Source organism: Herpailurus yagouaroundi, unplaced genomic scaffold (genome assembly GCF_014898765.1).
Source record: "Herpailurus yagouaroundi ecotype Mexico unplaced genomic scaffold, PumYag 162, whole genome shotgun sequence".
NCBI classification, from domain to species: domain Eukaryota; kingdom Metazoa; phylum Chordata; class Mammalia; order Carnivora; family Felidae; genus Herpailurus; species Herpailurus yagouaroundi.
Genome location: NW_024412403.1, coordinates 8,607,141 through 8,620,112, shown reverse-complemented (window position 1 = coordinate 8,620,112; position 12,972 = coordinate 8,607,141). Strand labels below are relative to the sequence as shown.

Sequence of the window (12,972 nt, the reverse complement as noted above, 5' to 3'; positions counted from 1 at the left end):
GAGAGAGAGAGAGAGAGAGAGAGAGAGAGAGAGAGAGAGAAAGAAAGAGAATCTTAAGCAGGCTCCATGCTCAATGCAGAGCCTGACATGGGGCTCGATCCCCTGATCCTGGGGTCATGACCTAAGCCGACATCAAGAGTCGGGTGCTCAACGGACTGAGCTACCCAGACCCCCTGGCATAAAGTTTTTAAAGCTGTGTATATTTGTGGGTAAAGTTTTGCAGTTTTTAATGGTGTATTGAATGTTTCAGAGTCTGGTTAGAATTACTCAGTTTATTCTGTTTGAAAATTTTTTTCCACGTTTATTTTTGAGAGAGAGAGAAAGAACTTGAGTGGGGGAGGGGCAGAGAGAGAGCTCCGGAGACGCAGAATCTGAAGCAGACGCAGGGCTGGAACCCACAAGCCGAGAGATCATGGCCTGAGCTGAAGTCGGATGCTTAACCAACTGAGCCACCCAGGTGCCCCTAGAGTTACTTGCTTTAAAGGAAGCTGTTTCTCTGTACTAACACTGCCTTTTGGTGCCACCAAAGTGTGTGCAAAGTTGTATTAGACACAGCCATCACCGGATATAAAATCACCTCTGACAGCCCAGGATTGCTTCCTGTGGTGGAGTGAGCATTTAGAGCTATTTTATAAAGACAAACAAAGCTTAACACAGACACGATTCTCTGGAGTCCTCAAAAAGTGAACTTCATTTTGGAGAAGGTCTTGCTCAAAGAGCCTCATTTTTCTTTCCCTATTAGCTCAGCACAGCATATTGGAAAGAAATATGGTTGGTAAAATATAATGACGTTTGGGGTGCCTCGGTGGCTCAGTCGGTTGAGCGTCCAACTTCAACTTAGGTCATGATCTCACAGTTTGTGAGTTCGAGCCCCATGTCGTGCTCAGTCCACTTTGGATCTTCTCTCTCCCTCTCTCTCTGCCCCTCCCTCACTCATGTGCACTCTTTTGCTCTCTCTCTCTCAAAAATAAATAAACATTAAAAAATATAAATATACATATATGTGTGTGTGTATATATATACACACATTTATATGTATGTATGTACATATAATGTATATATATGTACATATAATATATATGTATGTACATATATATGTATATATAAAATGACGTTTGCTCACAAAGACCACACATATCACTGCAGGATGGAAGGATGTGATGATCATTGGTGACAGTCCTCAGACTCCTTCCTTGTCACACTCCAGAAGATTTTTGTCTCCCTCTCGATCTGGCTCCATGCAACCCAAGGGCTGGGGTTTCTGATCCATGGCCCCAGCCCATTTCAGCTCACTTTCAAGCTGTCCCCGGATGGTCTGTCCCAAGACACCCCACTTCGTGCTTTCCATATAACTAAAACTTTCAGAGCTCTAACATCAAATGGCAATTTCTGCCTTCTCAGCCCCTTAGATAATCTGGCCACAGTTCAGGCCAAATTCTTTGAGATTCAGGACCTCACAGAATGGGCAGAAAGGGGTCAGCCCTGGACCGGAAGAGTGATTGTCCTTTCTCTCACTAGCACCTCCTCTGGTCACAGCGTGGACAAGCCTGGCACTCTCTCTCTCTCTCTCTCTCTCTCTCTCTCTCTCTCTCTCTCTGTTTGTGTCTTATCTCCATCAATGTTGTCCTTAGTTGCTCAGCCTAGCTTTTCTTTCCTCCACTCCTGATATTCAGGTGGTCACAGGGTTTTTTGAATACTACTGAAGTGCCCTTGAAATCCACCTTTCCTTTCCCTTCCTGTCACTGTCCAAATCTTTATTACCTCTTGCTGTGTGCCTCTGGGCCCTTACCTCCCCAACCTAGGCTATGCACTACTCCCAGGGGCCACCGTTATCCTTAAAATAGAGGTCTGACTATTGAACTCCTGACTTCAAAATCAGCAGTGGTCTTTACTGCTGCCTCCAGAATGAAACTGAGACTCAAAAATAGGTATTCAAGGGGCGCCTGGGTGGCTCAGTCGATTAAGCGTCCGACTTCAGCCAGGTCACGATCTCGCGGTCCGTGAGTTCGAGCCCCGCGTCCGGCTCTGGGCTGATGGCTCGGAGCCTGGAGCCTGTTTCCGATTCTGTGTCTCCCTCTCACTCTGCCCCTCCCCCGTTCATGCTCTGTCTCTCTCTGTCCCAAAAATAAATAAAAAACGTTGAAAAAAAAAAAAAGAACCTGATGCTCTTCTCTGCCAGGAATGGTCTCAGAATCACACATTCAAATGCCACTGAGGTCTCTGCCAGGCCTCCCATGAACCTTTCCCTCCTCCCTGCTTAGAATTGCTGGCATCTTGCTATATGATGCTTTGTAGTGCGGCTATTTGACAGTGTGTGTGTGTCTTTTCCAATTATATTTAAAAAGCCTGAACTGGGGGCGCATGGGTGGCTCAGGTTTAAAATCAATAGGAAAAGACCATCCAGAGAGAACGTAGGCAAACAGGTGATTCAAAGACAAGAAGAGGCACCTGGGTGGCTCAGTTGGTTAAGCATCTGACTCTTGAATTCGGCTCAGGTCATGATCCCAGGGTTGTGGGATTGAGCCCCGCATCAGGCAACACACTGGGCATGGAGCCTGCTTGAGATTCTCTCTCTCTCTCTCTCTCTCTCTCTCAAAAAAAAAAAAAAAAAAACAACAACCCTGAACTGAAGGACTGTGTCAGACAGACTCCTCTTTCCATCTTTGAATCCCTCACAGTCCCCAAGACATCACTGTCAACAGGAAGAGGAAGAGAGACTTATCAAATACTGTTAAGGTGTTGGGGCACCTGGGTGGTTAAACGTTAAGCGTCCAACTTTGGCTCAGGTCATGATCTCACAGTTCACAAGATTGAGCCCTGTGTCGGGCTCTGTGCTGACATCTCGGAGCCTGGAGCCTGCTTTGGATTCTGTGTCTCCCTCTCTCTCTGCCGCTCCCCTGTTCACAGTCTGTCTCTCTCTCAAAAATAAATAAAACATTAAAAAAATTTTTTAAAAAAAGAAAATTGAGAACTCGATCCATGTTCCCCTTAAGAATAAGGAGGATGAGGGGCACCTGGGGGGCTCAGTCGATTAAGCATCTGACTTCAGCTCAGGTCATGATCTCACGGTTCGTGGGTCCAAGCCCCGCATTGGGCTCTGGGCTGACAGCTGGGAGCCCGGAGCCTGCTTCGGATTCTGTGTCTCCCTCTCTCTCTGCCCGTCCCCCACTCACACTGTCTCTCTCTCTCTCTCTCTCTCTCTCTCTCTCTCTCTCTCTCTCTCTCAAAAATAAACATTAAAAATTTAAAAAACCCACAAATACTGTTAAGGTGTTTACATTGTCTCTAAAATTGGTATTGATACTAAGAAAGGCAGACCACTTAGATTATATTTTTTTAGAATTTCAGGATGCTACTTCGGACAGACTATATCTGTGTTTGATGTGTCTGTCTTTGCAGCTTGAACCTGGTGATGACCGGCAAACTCCGGGATCAAAGGGTGCCTTTGGGTTTCAGCATCCTGTAAGGTAACATGACTTCACGGCAAGAAATATGTTCTTTCTTTTTAATAGAAGCATAAGTATACTTTAGTGTCCTCACCTGTGTACATTCTCAGCAAAGTGGAAAATAATTCAGTATAGTCTTCTGTATTTAGTTCTTACCCAAAGGAACTTCAAGGATATTTTGTTGGATTTCTGGAATTCATTCATTCATTCAGTGTTCCAGTTGCAAATTGGATTGACCTCTTTCCTTTATGTCTTTTGTTTATACCTCTCACTACATATTATGTCTTGTGTTATATTTTTTTAATGTTTATATTTACTTTTGGGAAGGGGAGGGGCAGAGAGAGAGGGGGCCAGAGGATCCCAAGTGGGCTTTGTGCTGACCTCAGAGATCATGATTCGGGCTCGAATCAACTAACCGTGAGATCATGATCTGAGCTGAAGTCAGATGCTTAACCGACTGAGCCACCCAGGTGCTCCTGTCTTGTGTTAAATTTAATTGGATATGAATTGCATGTGTGTATCTGCTTATTTACTTAAGTACTTAAGTACATTTCTATTTCTTTCCCAGAATATAAGTTAGCATATTGTCTAGAGCAAAGTAGACCTTGAGAATATGTGTGTGACCGAACAAGGGATTGGTTGGAGGGTTCTCCCACCGTTGGCTTCTCCGGCTTCTCTGTGCTCCCATGGTCCTTCCTGGTGGGGAGCAGGACCCTCACTACTGTATCCCTCTTACATTTCATCCATTTTAGGCGGGTGGCTCATGCTCAGGATCTTTTTATCTGTTTCTCTGTCTCTTTCTCTCCCCATCTCTCATTTCCTGCAGCAGAATGAATCTAGTCTGTGCTACTCCTCATGAAAGTATTTTTACCCTGGTTATCCTGGAAAACTGAAAGCTCTAGTAAAACCCAGAGATACTAACTGCTAGAGATGCACTTGAAAGACCGTCAGACTGGTCGAAGAGTGATTTCTGGAAAAGGGAAGCTTTCCTAGTGTCCCTTACACCTGTGGTCTTCATTCCCCACGGGACTGGGGAAGCTTTAAAAATACAGACGCCGGGGGGCTCCCCTGGGAGTGTTGACTCATTTGTTCCGGGAAAGGCCTAGGTGTCTGTATTCGTACGGTCTCCCAGGTGATCCCAGTGTGCATGCGGGATAACCTGCCACCCTCTGTCTTGCCCTGTGAGCGTCCACCTGCACGACCCACCCGTGGACCTGCCGGCCGCAGACCCTCTGGGGCTGCTCCCCAATTTTTGTTTCATTGAAAAGGCAGTGACTGGTGAGGCATGCGTTACAAACTGAGTGCACAATTTTATCTTTTTATTACAGAAAATTTCAAACACAGACAAAAGTGGAGAGAACGGTACAGGGACCCACATGCCTGTCACCAGCCTCAATAATTATCAGCCGTCTTCAGACCTGATGGTGCTTATCACCTTCTCCAACCCATTTTTTTAATTGTTGTTAGAATATTTTAAAGCAATTCCAGATATCCTACTAATTCACATTCCCCTGCAATTACTTCAGCATTACAGCTAACTTTTAAAATTTTCTCAACGTTTTTATTTATTTTTGGGACAGAGAGAGACAGAGCATGAATGGGGGAGGGGCAGAGAGAGAGGGAGACACAGAACCGGAAACAGGCTCCAGGCTCTGAGCCATCAGCCCAGAGCCCGACGCGGGGCTCGAACTCACGGACCGCGAGATCGTGACCTGTACAGCTAACTTTTAATATGGCCAAACCCTGGGGGCACCTGGGTGGTTCAGTCAGTTAAGCACTGATTTCGGCTCAGGTCATGATCTGACAGTTCGTGAGTTCGAGCCCCATGTCGGGCTCTGTGCTCACAGCTCAGAGCCTGGAGCCTGCTTCAGATTCTGTGTCTCCCTCTCTCTCTGCCCCTCCCCTGCTTACTTGCTCTCTCTCTCTCAAAAATAAACAAACATTAAAAAAATTTGTAAAAGAAAATATGGCCAAACCCTAAACTATGTTTGTAGTTTATATTTTATTTATACATTTTGTATAATATAGAATTTATGTTATTTATATTTTATACAATGTAGAAATATGTTACATTTTTATATGTTATATTTAAATTTATCTTTTTATATAACATTACTTGTATTTATATAATATAGAAATATATATATTTAAAGTATATATATACATATATGTATACGTATATATATATATTTTCTTCTGTTTGTTGCAGAGTTCCTCAACCCCAGCACTATTGAACTTTGAGCTGGATGATTGTTTGTTGTAAGGGGCTGTTGTGGGCATGACGCAATGTTCAGTGGAATCACTGGCCTCTGCCCACCACATGCTAATAGCTTCTCCTCAGTTGTGGCAACCAGAAAGGTCTCCAGACGTTGCCACATGTCCCCTGGAGGCTGAGAATCCCTGGCTTATCAGAAATCTTGGGACATTCAGAATTGTCACGCATTATTTATAGCAGGGTGTTTCTGCTCTTTTCTCCTCCATCCAAAAAGAGGCAAATAGAAATCAGCTCTACAGGGGCGCCTGGCTGGTTCGGTCGGTAGAGTGTGTGACTCTTGATCTCGGGGTTGTAGGTTCGAGTCCCATGCTGGGTGTAGAAATTACTTAAAAATATAAAAAAATAAATCAGCTTTGCAACTAAGTAGTGATCAGTTGATAATCCCTCTCAGTTCCTCAGGAGACCTCAGGGGAAAACGCCAATAAATTAGTGAGTAAATGGTAAGAAAAAAGGATTATGGGGAGAGTGAGGGGTATTTTAAATACTTCCCATGTGTAACTGGAATCCTAAATTCTATAAAACCTGGAGATAGAGGTTCCAAATTTATATATTTAGGTTATTTCCCTTCCTTCCTTCTTTTCTTTCTTCTTATTCTTTGGACTAGACAAATAACCAGGGTTACCATCTTCTGTACTGGCAAAGTGAGGAACCCACCCCTATCACTTTTCTAGAGCAACGTCCAGAAAGATTAGCTGCTTCTCTAGACTCGGCCCTCAGGGTCAAGTTTCCTCCAGGGCCCAAAGGGCTTCAACGTTCCCCATGCTCAGGGGTGTTAGGGAGAGTGGGACCTAACCTAAATAGGACATATATTCTCCAGGATAAATCAAGTTCTCCATTCGATCAGAGTGAGACTCTTCATCTTGAAACTTGGTGTTTTAATTCCCTCTTACCTTCACGGAAGCAGACCCTTTTTCCTGTGTTGGTCTAAATTGATTTGCTCACTCACGTTTTAGCTCATTTCTGAACTGGTGTAGGGTTCCTCACCAGCTCTCTCCACCTGCCCACAGTCTTGTGTTCTGGTGACTTAGAAAACACACCTCGGGGTGCCTAGGTGGCTCAGTTGGTTAAGCGTCCGACTTCAGCCTCAGCTCATGGTTTTATCGCTCCTAAGTTCAAGCCTCGCGTCAGGCTCTCTGCTGACAGCTCGGGGCCTGGAGCCTGCATTGGATTCTGTGTCTGTGCCTCTCTCTGCCCCTCCCCAGCTCACAATCTGTCTCTCTCTCTCTCTCTCTCTCAAAAATAAATAAACATGAAAGAAAGAAAGAAAGAAAGAAAGAAAGAAAGAAAGAAGGAAGGAAGGAAGGAAGGAAGGAAGGAAGGAAGGAAGGAAGGAAGGAAAGAAAGAAAGAAAGAAAGAAAGAAAGAAAGAAAGAAAGAAAGAAAGAAAGAAAGAAAAGGAAAGAAAAGAAAGAAAAGAAAACACTCCGGGCACAGTGAAGGCAAGATCAGAGAGGGAGATTGGGAGTTAGCTGCTTTTAGGGAAAAGGACCCTCTCGATGGAGTTCAGCATTGTTTCGGGGTGATTAATGGTGTATTTTTTTCTTAAATATTAGACTTTATTTACCCATTTCAAAGCGCCAAGAGTATCTGCAGAGTTCTGGGGAAAAAGTGCTGGCCAGCTTCCCGGTGCAAGCCACAATCCACTTTTACAATGATGAATCCGATTCAGACGATGAAGAACAAGAAGAAGAAACCCAGTCTTCCGAACTTCAGTGCCAGGAGACAGAAGGTCAGGCGGAGAGTGGCCCAGGAGGGAAGGGCAAGGGCCAGCTCACAAACCTGGGACGGAGGTCTGTAGGACACGGTGGCCTCAGTGGTAAGGGTCTACTCCCTCATGGTGACTCTCTGGGGAGCACAGAGTGTTCCTCACCCAAATAAATGGGGTCCCTCTCCCACGCCAGACCTGGCTCACATGCACTCCTGGGGACAGCCGTGCCAGGACACCTTGCATTTCCCTTGGTGTTTGGGGGTCGGGGACTACCTCTGGCCAGGACGCCACTCACAGCCAGAACTTAGCTTTTAACTTTTCCTTCTCCTGGTGATTCTCTTCGGGGCACTCATGCACACTGTTGAGAAAGGATTCCAGGACCAGGAGAAGGTTTGTGTTGACATGGGTTGTTATTAGTTGGGACCAACTTTCAAAGCACCATTTGCCATTGTCACTGTGCCATCAAGTGACAGATTATTCCAATATAGGTTACGACCCCACCTGTGCCTCTCACGTAACCTCGGACTCTTTATTCAGCGATTTCTACTTTTGTAAAAATGGTGGAGCGATTGTCCCAGGGTTGATGTATTTGCTTACTGGCATTCCCAAAATATTTATGAAAAATAAATACAACTGAACAATTTCCATAAGAGTAACAGAAATTTTAAATGTGGATTTTTAGGGGACAATTCTGGATAAAAATTTATGATTCTTGTCTAAGGGCTGAGTGTATGAATAAATGGAGAGAAGAGCTTTAACTCTTAGTTGGGGACTGGTTTGGGCTTATTACTTGAATAGAATAACACTGTTTTCAATCAAATTATCTAATATAAAATTATTTCCATTTTTTTAATATTTTGATGATTAAATGAGTGCACTCCACAAGTTTATCACTTAACTATCTTACATGTGGTTGTTTTCCTATATATAGTACATTATATAAATTTATACTTGAAATAAATATTTTGAAAGAAAAATGTTTGATAATCACCTTTTTTGTGTAAAATAATTTTATTTATTTATTTATTTATATTGTTTTTTTTATTTTTTTATTTTTTTATATTTTTTTTAACATTTATTTATTTTTGAGACAGAGAGACAGAGCATGAACGGGGGAGGGGCAGAGAGAGAGGGAGACACAGAATCGGAAGCTGGCTCCAGGCTCTGAGCCATCAGCCCAGAGCCTGACGCGGGGCTCGAACTCACGGACCGCGAGATTGTGACCTGAGCTGAAGTCGGATGCTTAACCGACTGAGCCACCCAGGCGCCCCTGTTTTTTTTTTTTTTAAGTAATCTCTACATCCATGTGGGACTCAGACTAAGAACCCTGAGATCAAGAGTTGCACTCTTCGCCCACTGAGCCATCCGGGCACTCCATGTTTAAGACAATTTTAGATTTTAATTAGTGCCTGCTTTAAAGTTTTTAAAAGTTTGTCAGAGTGTTTTCATATTTAACTCTTTAAATGATACTAATTGTGTTTAAGAATATAAAAGTGTAAAAAGAATGTAGACAGGATTGTAACCTCGATGCCCCCAAAGTCCATTAATATTTTAAAAAATGGAGCTAGGGGCACCTGGGTGGCTCAGTTGGTTAAACGTCCAACTTCAGCTCAGGTCGTGGTCTTGTGGTTCATGGGTTTGAGCCCTGCATTGGGCTCTGTGCTGACAGCTTAGAGCCTGGAGCCTGTTTCAGATTCTGTGTCTCCCTCTCTCTCTGCCCTTCCCCTTGTGCTTGGTCTCTCTATCAAAAAAGAAAACAAAATTGGAGTAATATATGCAAATATTTTAACAATCCAAACAGTATAGAAAAGTATACATTTGCATAGTAAGTCACCCTCTCCTGTTTTGCTCTTTCTCTGTGCAAAATACCCAACATCAATTGTTTTTTATTTGTCTACCTCTTTAAAAGTTGCTGTTTGTAGGGCACCTGGGTGGCTTAGTCGGTTGAACATCCGACTCTTGATTTTGGCTCAGGTCATGATCCCAGGGTCATGGGATCAAGCCCCACGTCGGGCTCCATGCTGTGTGTGGAGCCTGCTTGAGATTCTCTCTCTCTCCCTCTGCCCCTGTCCTGCATCCATGGTCCCATGCTTTCTCTCTTTCTAAAATAAAACAAAAATAAAAATTACTTTCTTGCTTTCTTTCTTTCTTAATAACTGGAAATTTGTACCTCTTAATCCCCTTTATCTATTTCACCTATCCCCCATCCACTTTGCTTCTGGCAATCACCACCATTTAAGAGTATTTAAAAGTCTGTTTTGGGGGTGCCTGGGTGGCGCAGTCGGTTAAGCGTCCGACTTCAGCCAGGTCACGATCTCACGGTCTGTGGGTTCGAGCCCCGCGTAGGGCTCTGGGCTGATGGCTCCGAGCCTGGAGCCTGTTTCCGATTCTGTGTCTCCCTCTCTCTCTGCCCCTCCCCCGTTCATGCTCTGTCTCTCTCTGTCCCAAAAATAAATAAAAAACGTTGAAAAAAAAAAAAGTCTGTTTTGTCTGGCCATTTGCTTTGTTTTTGAGATTCCACATATAAGTGAAATCATATGGTATTTGTCCATCCATAGTGTTGCAAATGGCAAGATCTCATTCTTTTTTATGGCTGAGTAATATCCCATTGTCTATCTCTGTCTCTGTCTCTATCTCTATCTCACATCTTTATCCATTTATTTCTTCACAGACACTTGGGCTGCTTCCATGTCTTGGCTGTTGTAAATAATGCTGCAGTAAACACAGAGGTGCATCTGTCTTTCCAAATTCGTTGTTTTTGCTCTCTTTGGGTAAATACAGAGCTGTGGAATTACTGGATTCTATTTTTAAGTTTTTGAGGATCCTCCATAACTGTTTTCCACAGTGGCTACACCAATTTTCATTCCCACCTGTAGTGCACAAGAGTTCCTTTTTTTTTTTTTCCCCACATCCTCCCTGACACTTGTTATTTCTTGTCTTTTTTTAAAAGATTTTATTTTTAAGTAATCTCTACACCCATGGTGGGACTCGAGCTTACAACCCTGAGATTGAGTCACATGCTCTACTGACTGAGCCAGCCAGTCGCCCCTATTTCTTGTCTTTTTTAAAATTTAATGTCTTATTTTCTTTTTTTTTTTTTATTTTTGAGACACAGAGACAGAGCCTGAACAGGGGAGGGGCAGGAGAGAGGGAGACACAGAATCCGAAGCAGGTTCCAGGCTCTGAGCTGTCAGCACAGAGCCAGACGCGGGGCTCGAACCCACAGACCGTGAGATCATGACCTGAGCCGAAGTCGGACGCTCAACCAACTGAGCCACCCAGGCGCCCCTTGTCTTTTTGATACTAGCCGTTCAGATAGGTGTGAGGTGGTATCTCCTTGTGGTTTGATTTCATTTCCCTGATGGTGACTGACACTGAGCATCGTTTCGTGTGCCTGTTGGCCATCTGAATGTCTTCTTTGGAAAAATGTCTATTTAGATCCTCTGCTCATTTTTTAATCGGATTGTTTGATTTTTTTTTTTTTTGGCTTTTTTTTCCTCTTTTCAGATTTTTTCTTCAAAAAAATTTTTTTGTTAATATGATTATTTTACTTGTTTAAAGTACCTTTTTTCAAACTTTAAAACAATTCTACCTGGGCTTATTTCAGAAAGGATTTACGATGGCGTCCTATTTTGCCAGGTTGTAACAGAAAAACATGAGAAGTCTTACCCTTACTGTCCCTTCATCTGATGCTTGAGATGAAGCTTCAGTCATCACATTTGGCTTTGTTTAGTTTTCTCAGTAAATCAGTTTTACTGAGAAAAAAAGATCTGGCCCAGTTGCCTGTTTCCCATCAAGAAAACAAACTTGGTCTGCCACATATTCACTTATAAACTATACATTATATGGAACCATTTGAAATTGCTAATGTTTGGCTGTTTTGACCTCCATTTCCATTCGTTTACAAAAAAGAAAAAAAAGTCACCTTGATGGCGTTTTCTAAAACCTACATTTCTCCTTCATCTTCTGCAACAGCTTGCCTGATAATGATGTAGAAAACAGAGATCACATGTGGTGCCATCTATACACTTTTTCTCCGGAATCTTTAAAAATTTCGAATCAAGTCAGCCACTCCAACAATGGTTACAATTAGCCAGGTTTCCATTAAATGTGTTATTTTGAATAAGTAATTTGTGGTTCCGGCTGACTTCTATGAGACATCTTTTAGTGGCTCACAAAAAAATAGCTCCTAATGAATGTGATTATTGAAACAGAATCTTGCAAATACCAGGGGCTGAAGCACGCTGGAAACATTTGTACTTTCACCCAGCTGTATGACAAGCCTCCCACGCTGGGTAATTTGCTGTAATATTTGTTTCTTCCCGTCTCCAGTGCATTTTCTATGAGCCTTCCAGCGGATTTGCCGACAAAAGAACGCATTTCAGTGTGTGGCCATATTGTTTCCTGTTTGCTATTTTAACCGCTGTTACTGTGGTAGGAAGAAAAAGTATCCTCTCCAGGGCTATATTTCTTTTTGAACTTCTGTATTAAACAAGAAATTGCAAAATAATCTAAACATTTATCGTTAAGGTCGGTGAAATTTGGTAGACTGCTAGGTTGAGGTTCACGTGATTTTAAACATACCAGTAAAATCTGAGGTACTATCTATGCCTTGCTTGAGGTTCAATGATCATGTGTTAATAACCCAATTTTTTTTTTCTTGAGAATTTCAATTATTTTTTGCTCGCTTCCTATCAGATCTTCTTACTTGTTATGTGGCTGAACATAACCTTGTAAGAAAAGCAGGTTTCAGCTTTGTCATTTTCTTGTGGTTTGCCTGTGCTTCGATTACCTGTATTATTTTCAACCCAATTTCTTGGGCAGAAATTTTTTTTTTTTGATCTATAATTTACATACAATAAAATTCAATTTTTTAAAAAGTTTATTTATTATTTTGAAAGAGAGAGATTGAGAGCATGAGCAGGGAAGGGGCAGAGAGAGGGGGAGAGAAAGAATCCCAAGCAGGCTCCACTCTGACAGTGAAGAAAGAGCCCCACACTGGGCTTGAACTCATGAACTGTGAGATCATGACCTGAGCCGAAATCAAGGGTCCAATGCTTAACTGACTGAGCCATCCAGGCACTCCTAAAATCACATTTTAAGAGAGTAACAATTCAGCAGGTTTTGCTGCATATTCACAGAGTTGCATAACCACCCCCTACTATCAAGTTCCAGAATATTTTCATCATTCCAAAAAACCCCACCATATCCATTAGCCCCTAATGGTCACTCCCATTGCCCGCTTCACCCCAGCCTCTGTCAACAACTAATCTACTTTCTGTCCCCCTGGATTTCTTTTTGTAGGCATTTCGTGTAAATGGAGTCACCACATGTGGCCTTTTATGTCTGGCTCATTTCACTTAGCATAATGTTTCCAAGGTTCTTCTATGATGAAGCGTGTATCGAAGCTTCATTGCATTTTATGGCCTGAATAACGTTTTATTGTATGGCTACACCCCATCTTATATACCCATTCATAAGTTGACGGACACTTGGGTTTTCACTGTGGGGCTCTTATGAATAATACTCCTACGAACATTTGT

At 42.8% G+C, this 12,972-nt stretch overlaps 1 protein-coding gene across 2 annotated transcripts in view; it reads left to right on the top strand.

Moving 5' to 3' along the window:
• The window catches only part of RIPPLY3 (ripply transcriptional repressor 3), a 24,838-nt gene that overhangs the window by 3,621 nt on the left and 8,245 nt on the right, over positions 1-12,972 (top strand). Inside the window, exons 3-5 of one of the 2 annotated variants that reach the window (XM_040483942.1) lie at positions 3,400-3,467; positions 7,275-7,537; positions 7,774-8,406. In XM_040483942.1, coding sequence (XP_040339876.1) covers positions 3,400-3,467; positions 7,275-7,537; positions 7,774-8,066 — 624 coding nt within the window. In that variant the 3' untranslated portion in view covers positions 8,067-8,406. Of the gene's footprint in view, positions 1-3,399; positions 3,468-7,274; positions 7,538-7,773; positions 8,407-12,972 lie in introns of those variants that run through there. The other variant, XM_040483943.1, reaches the window with a different exon arrangement.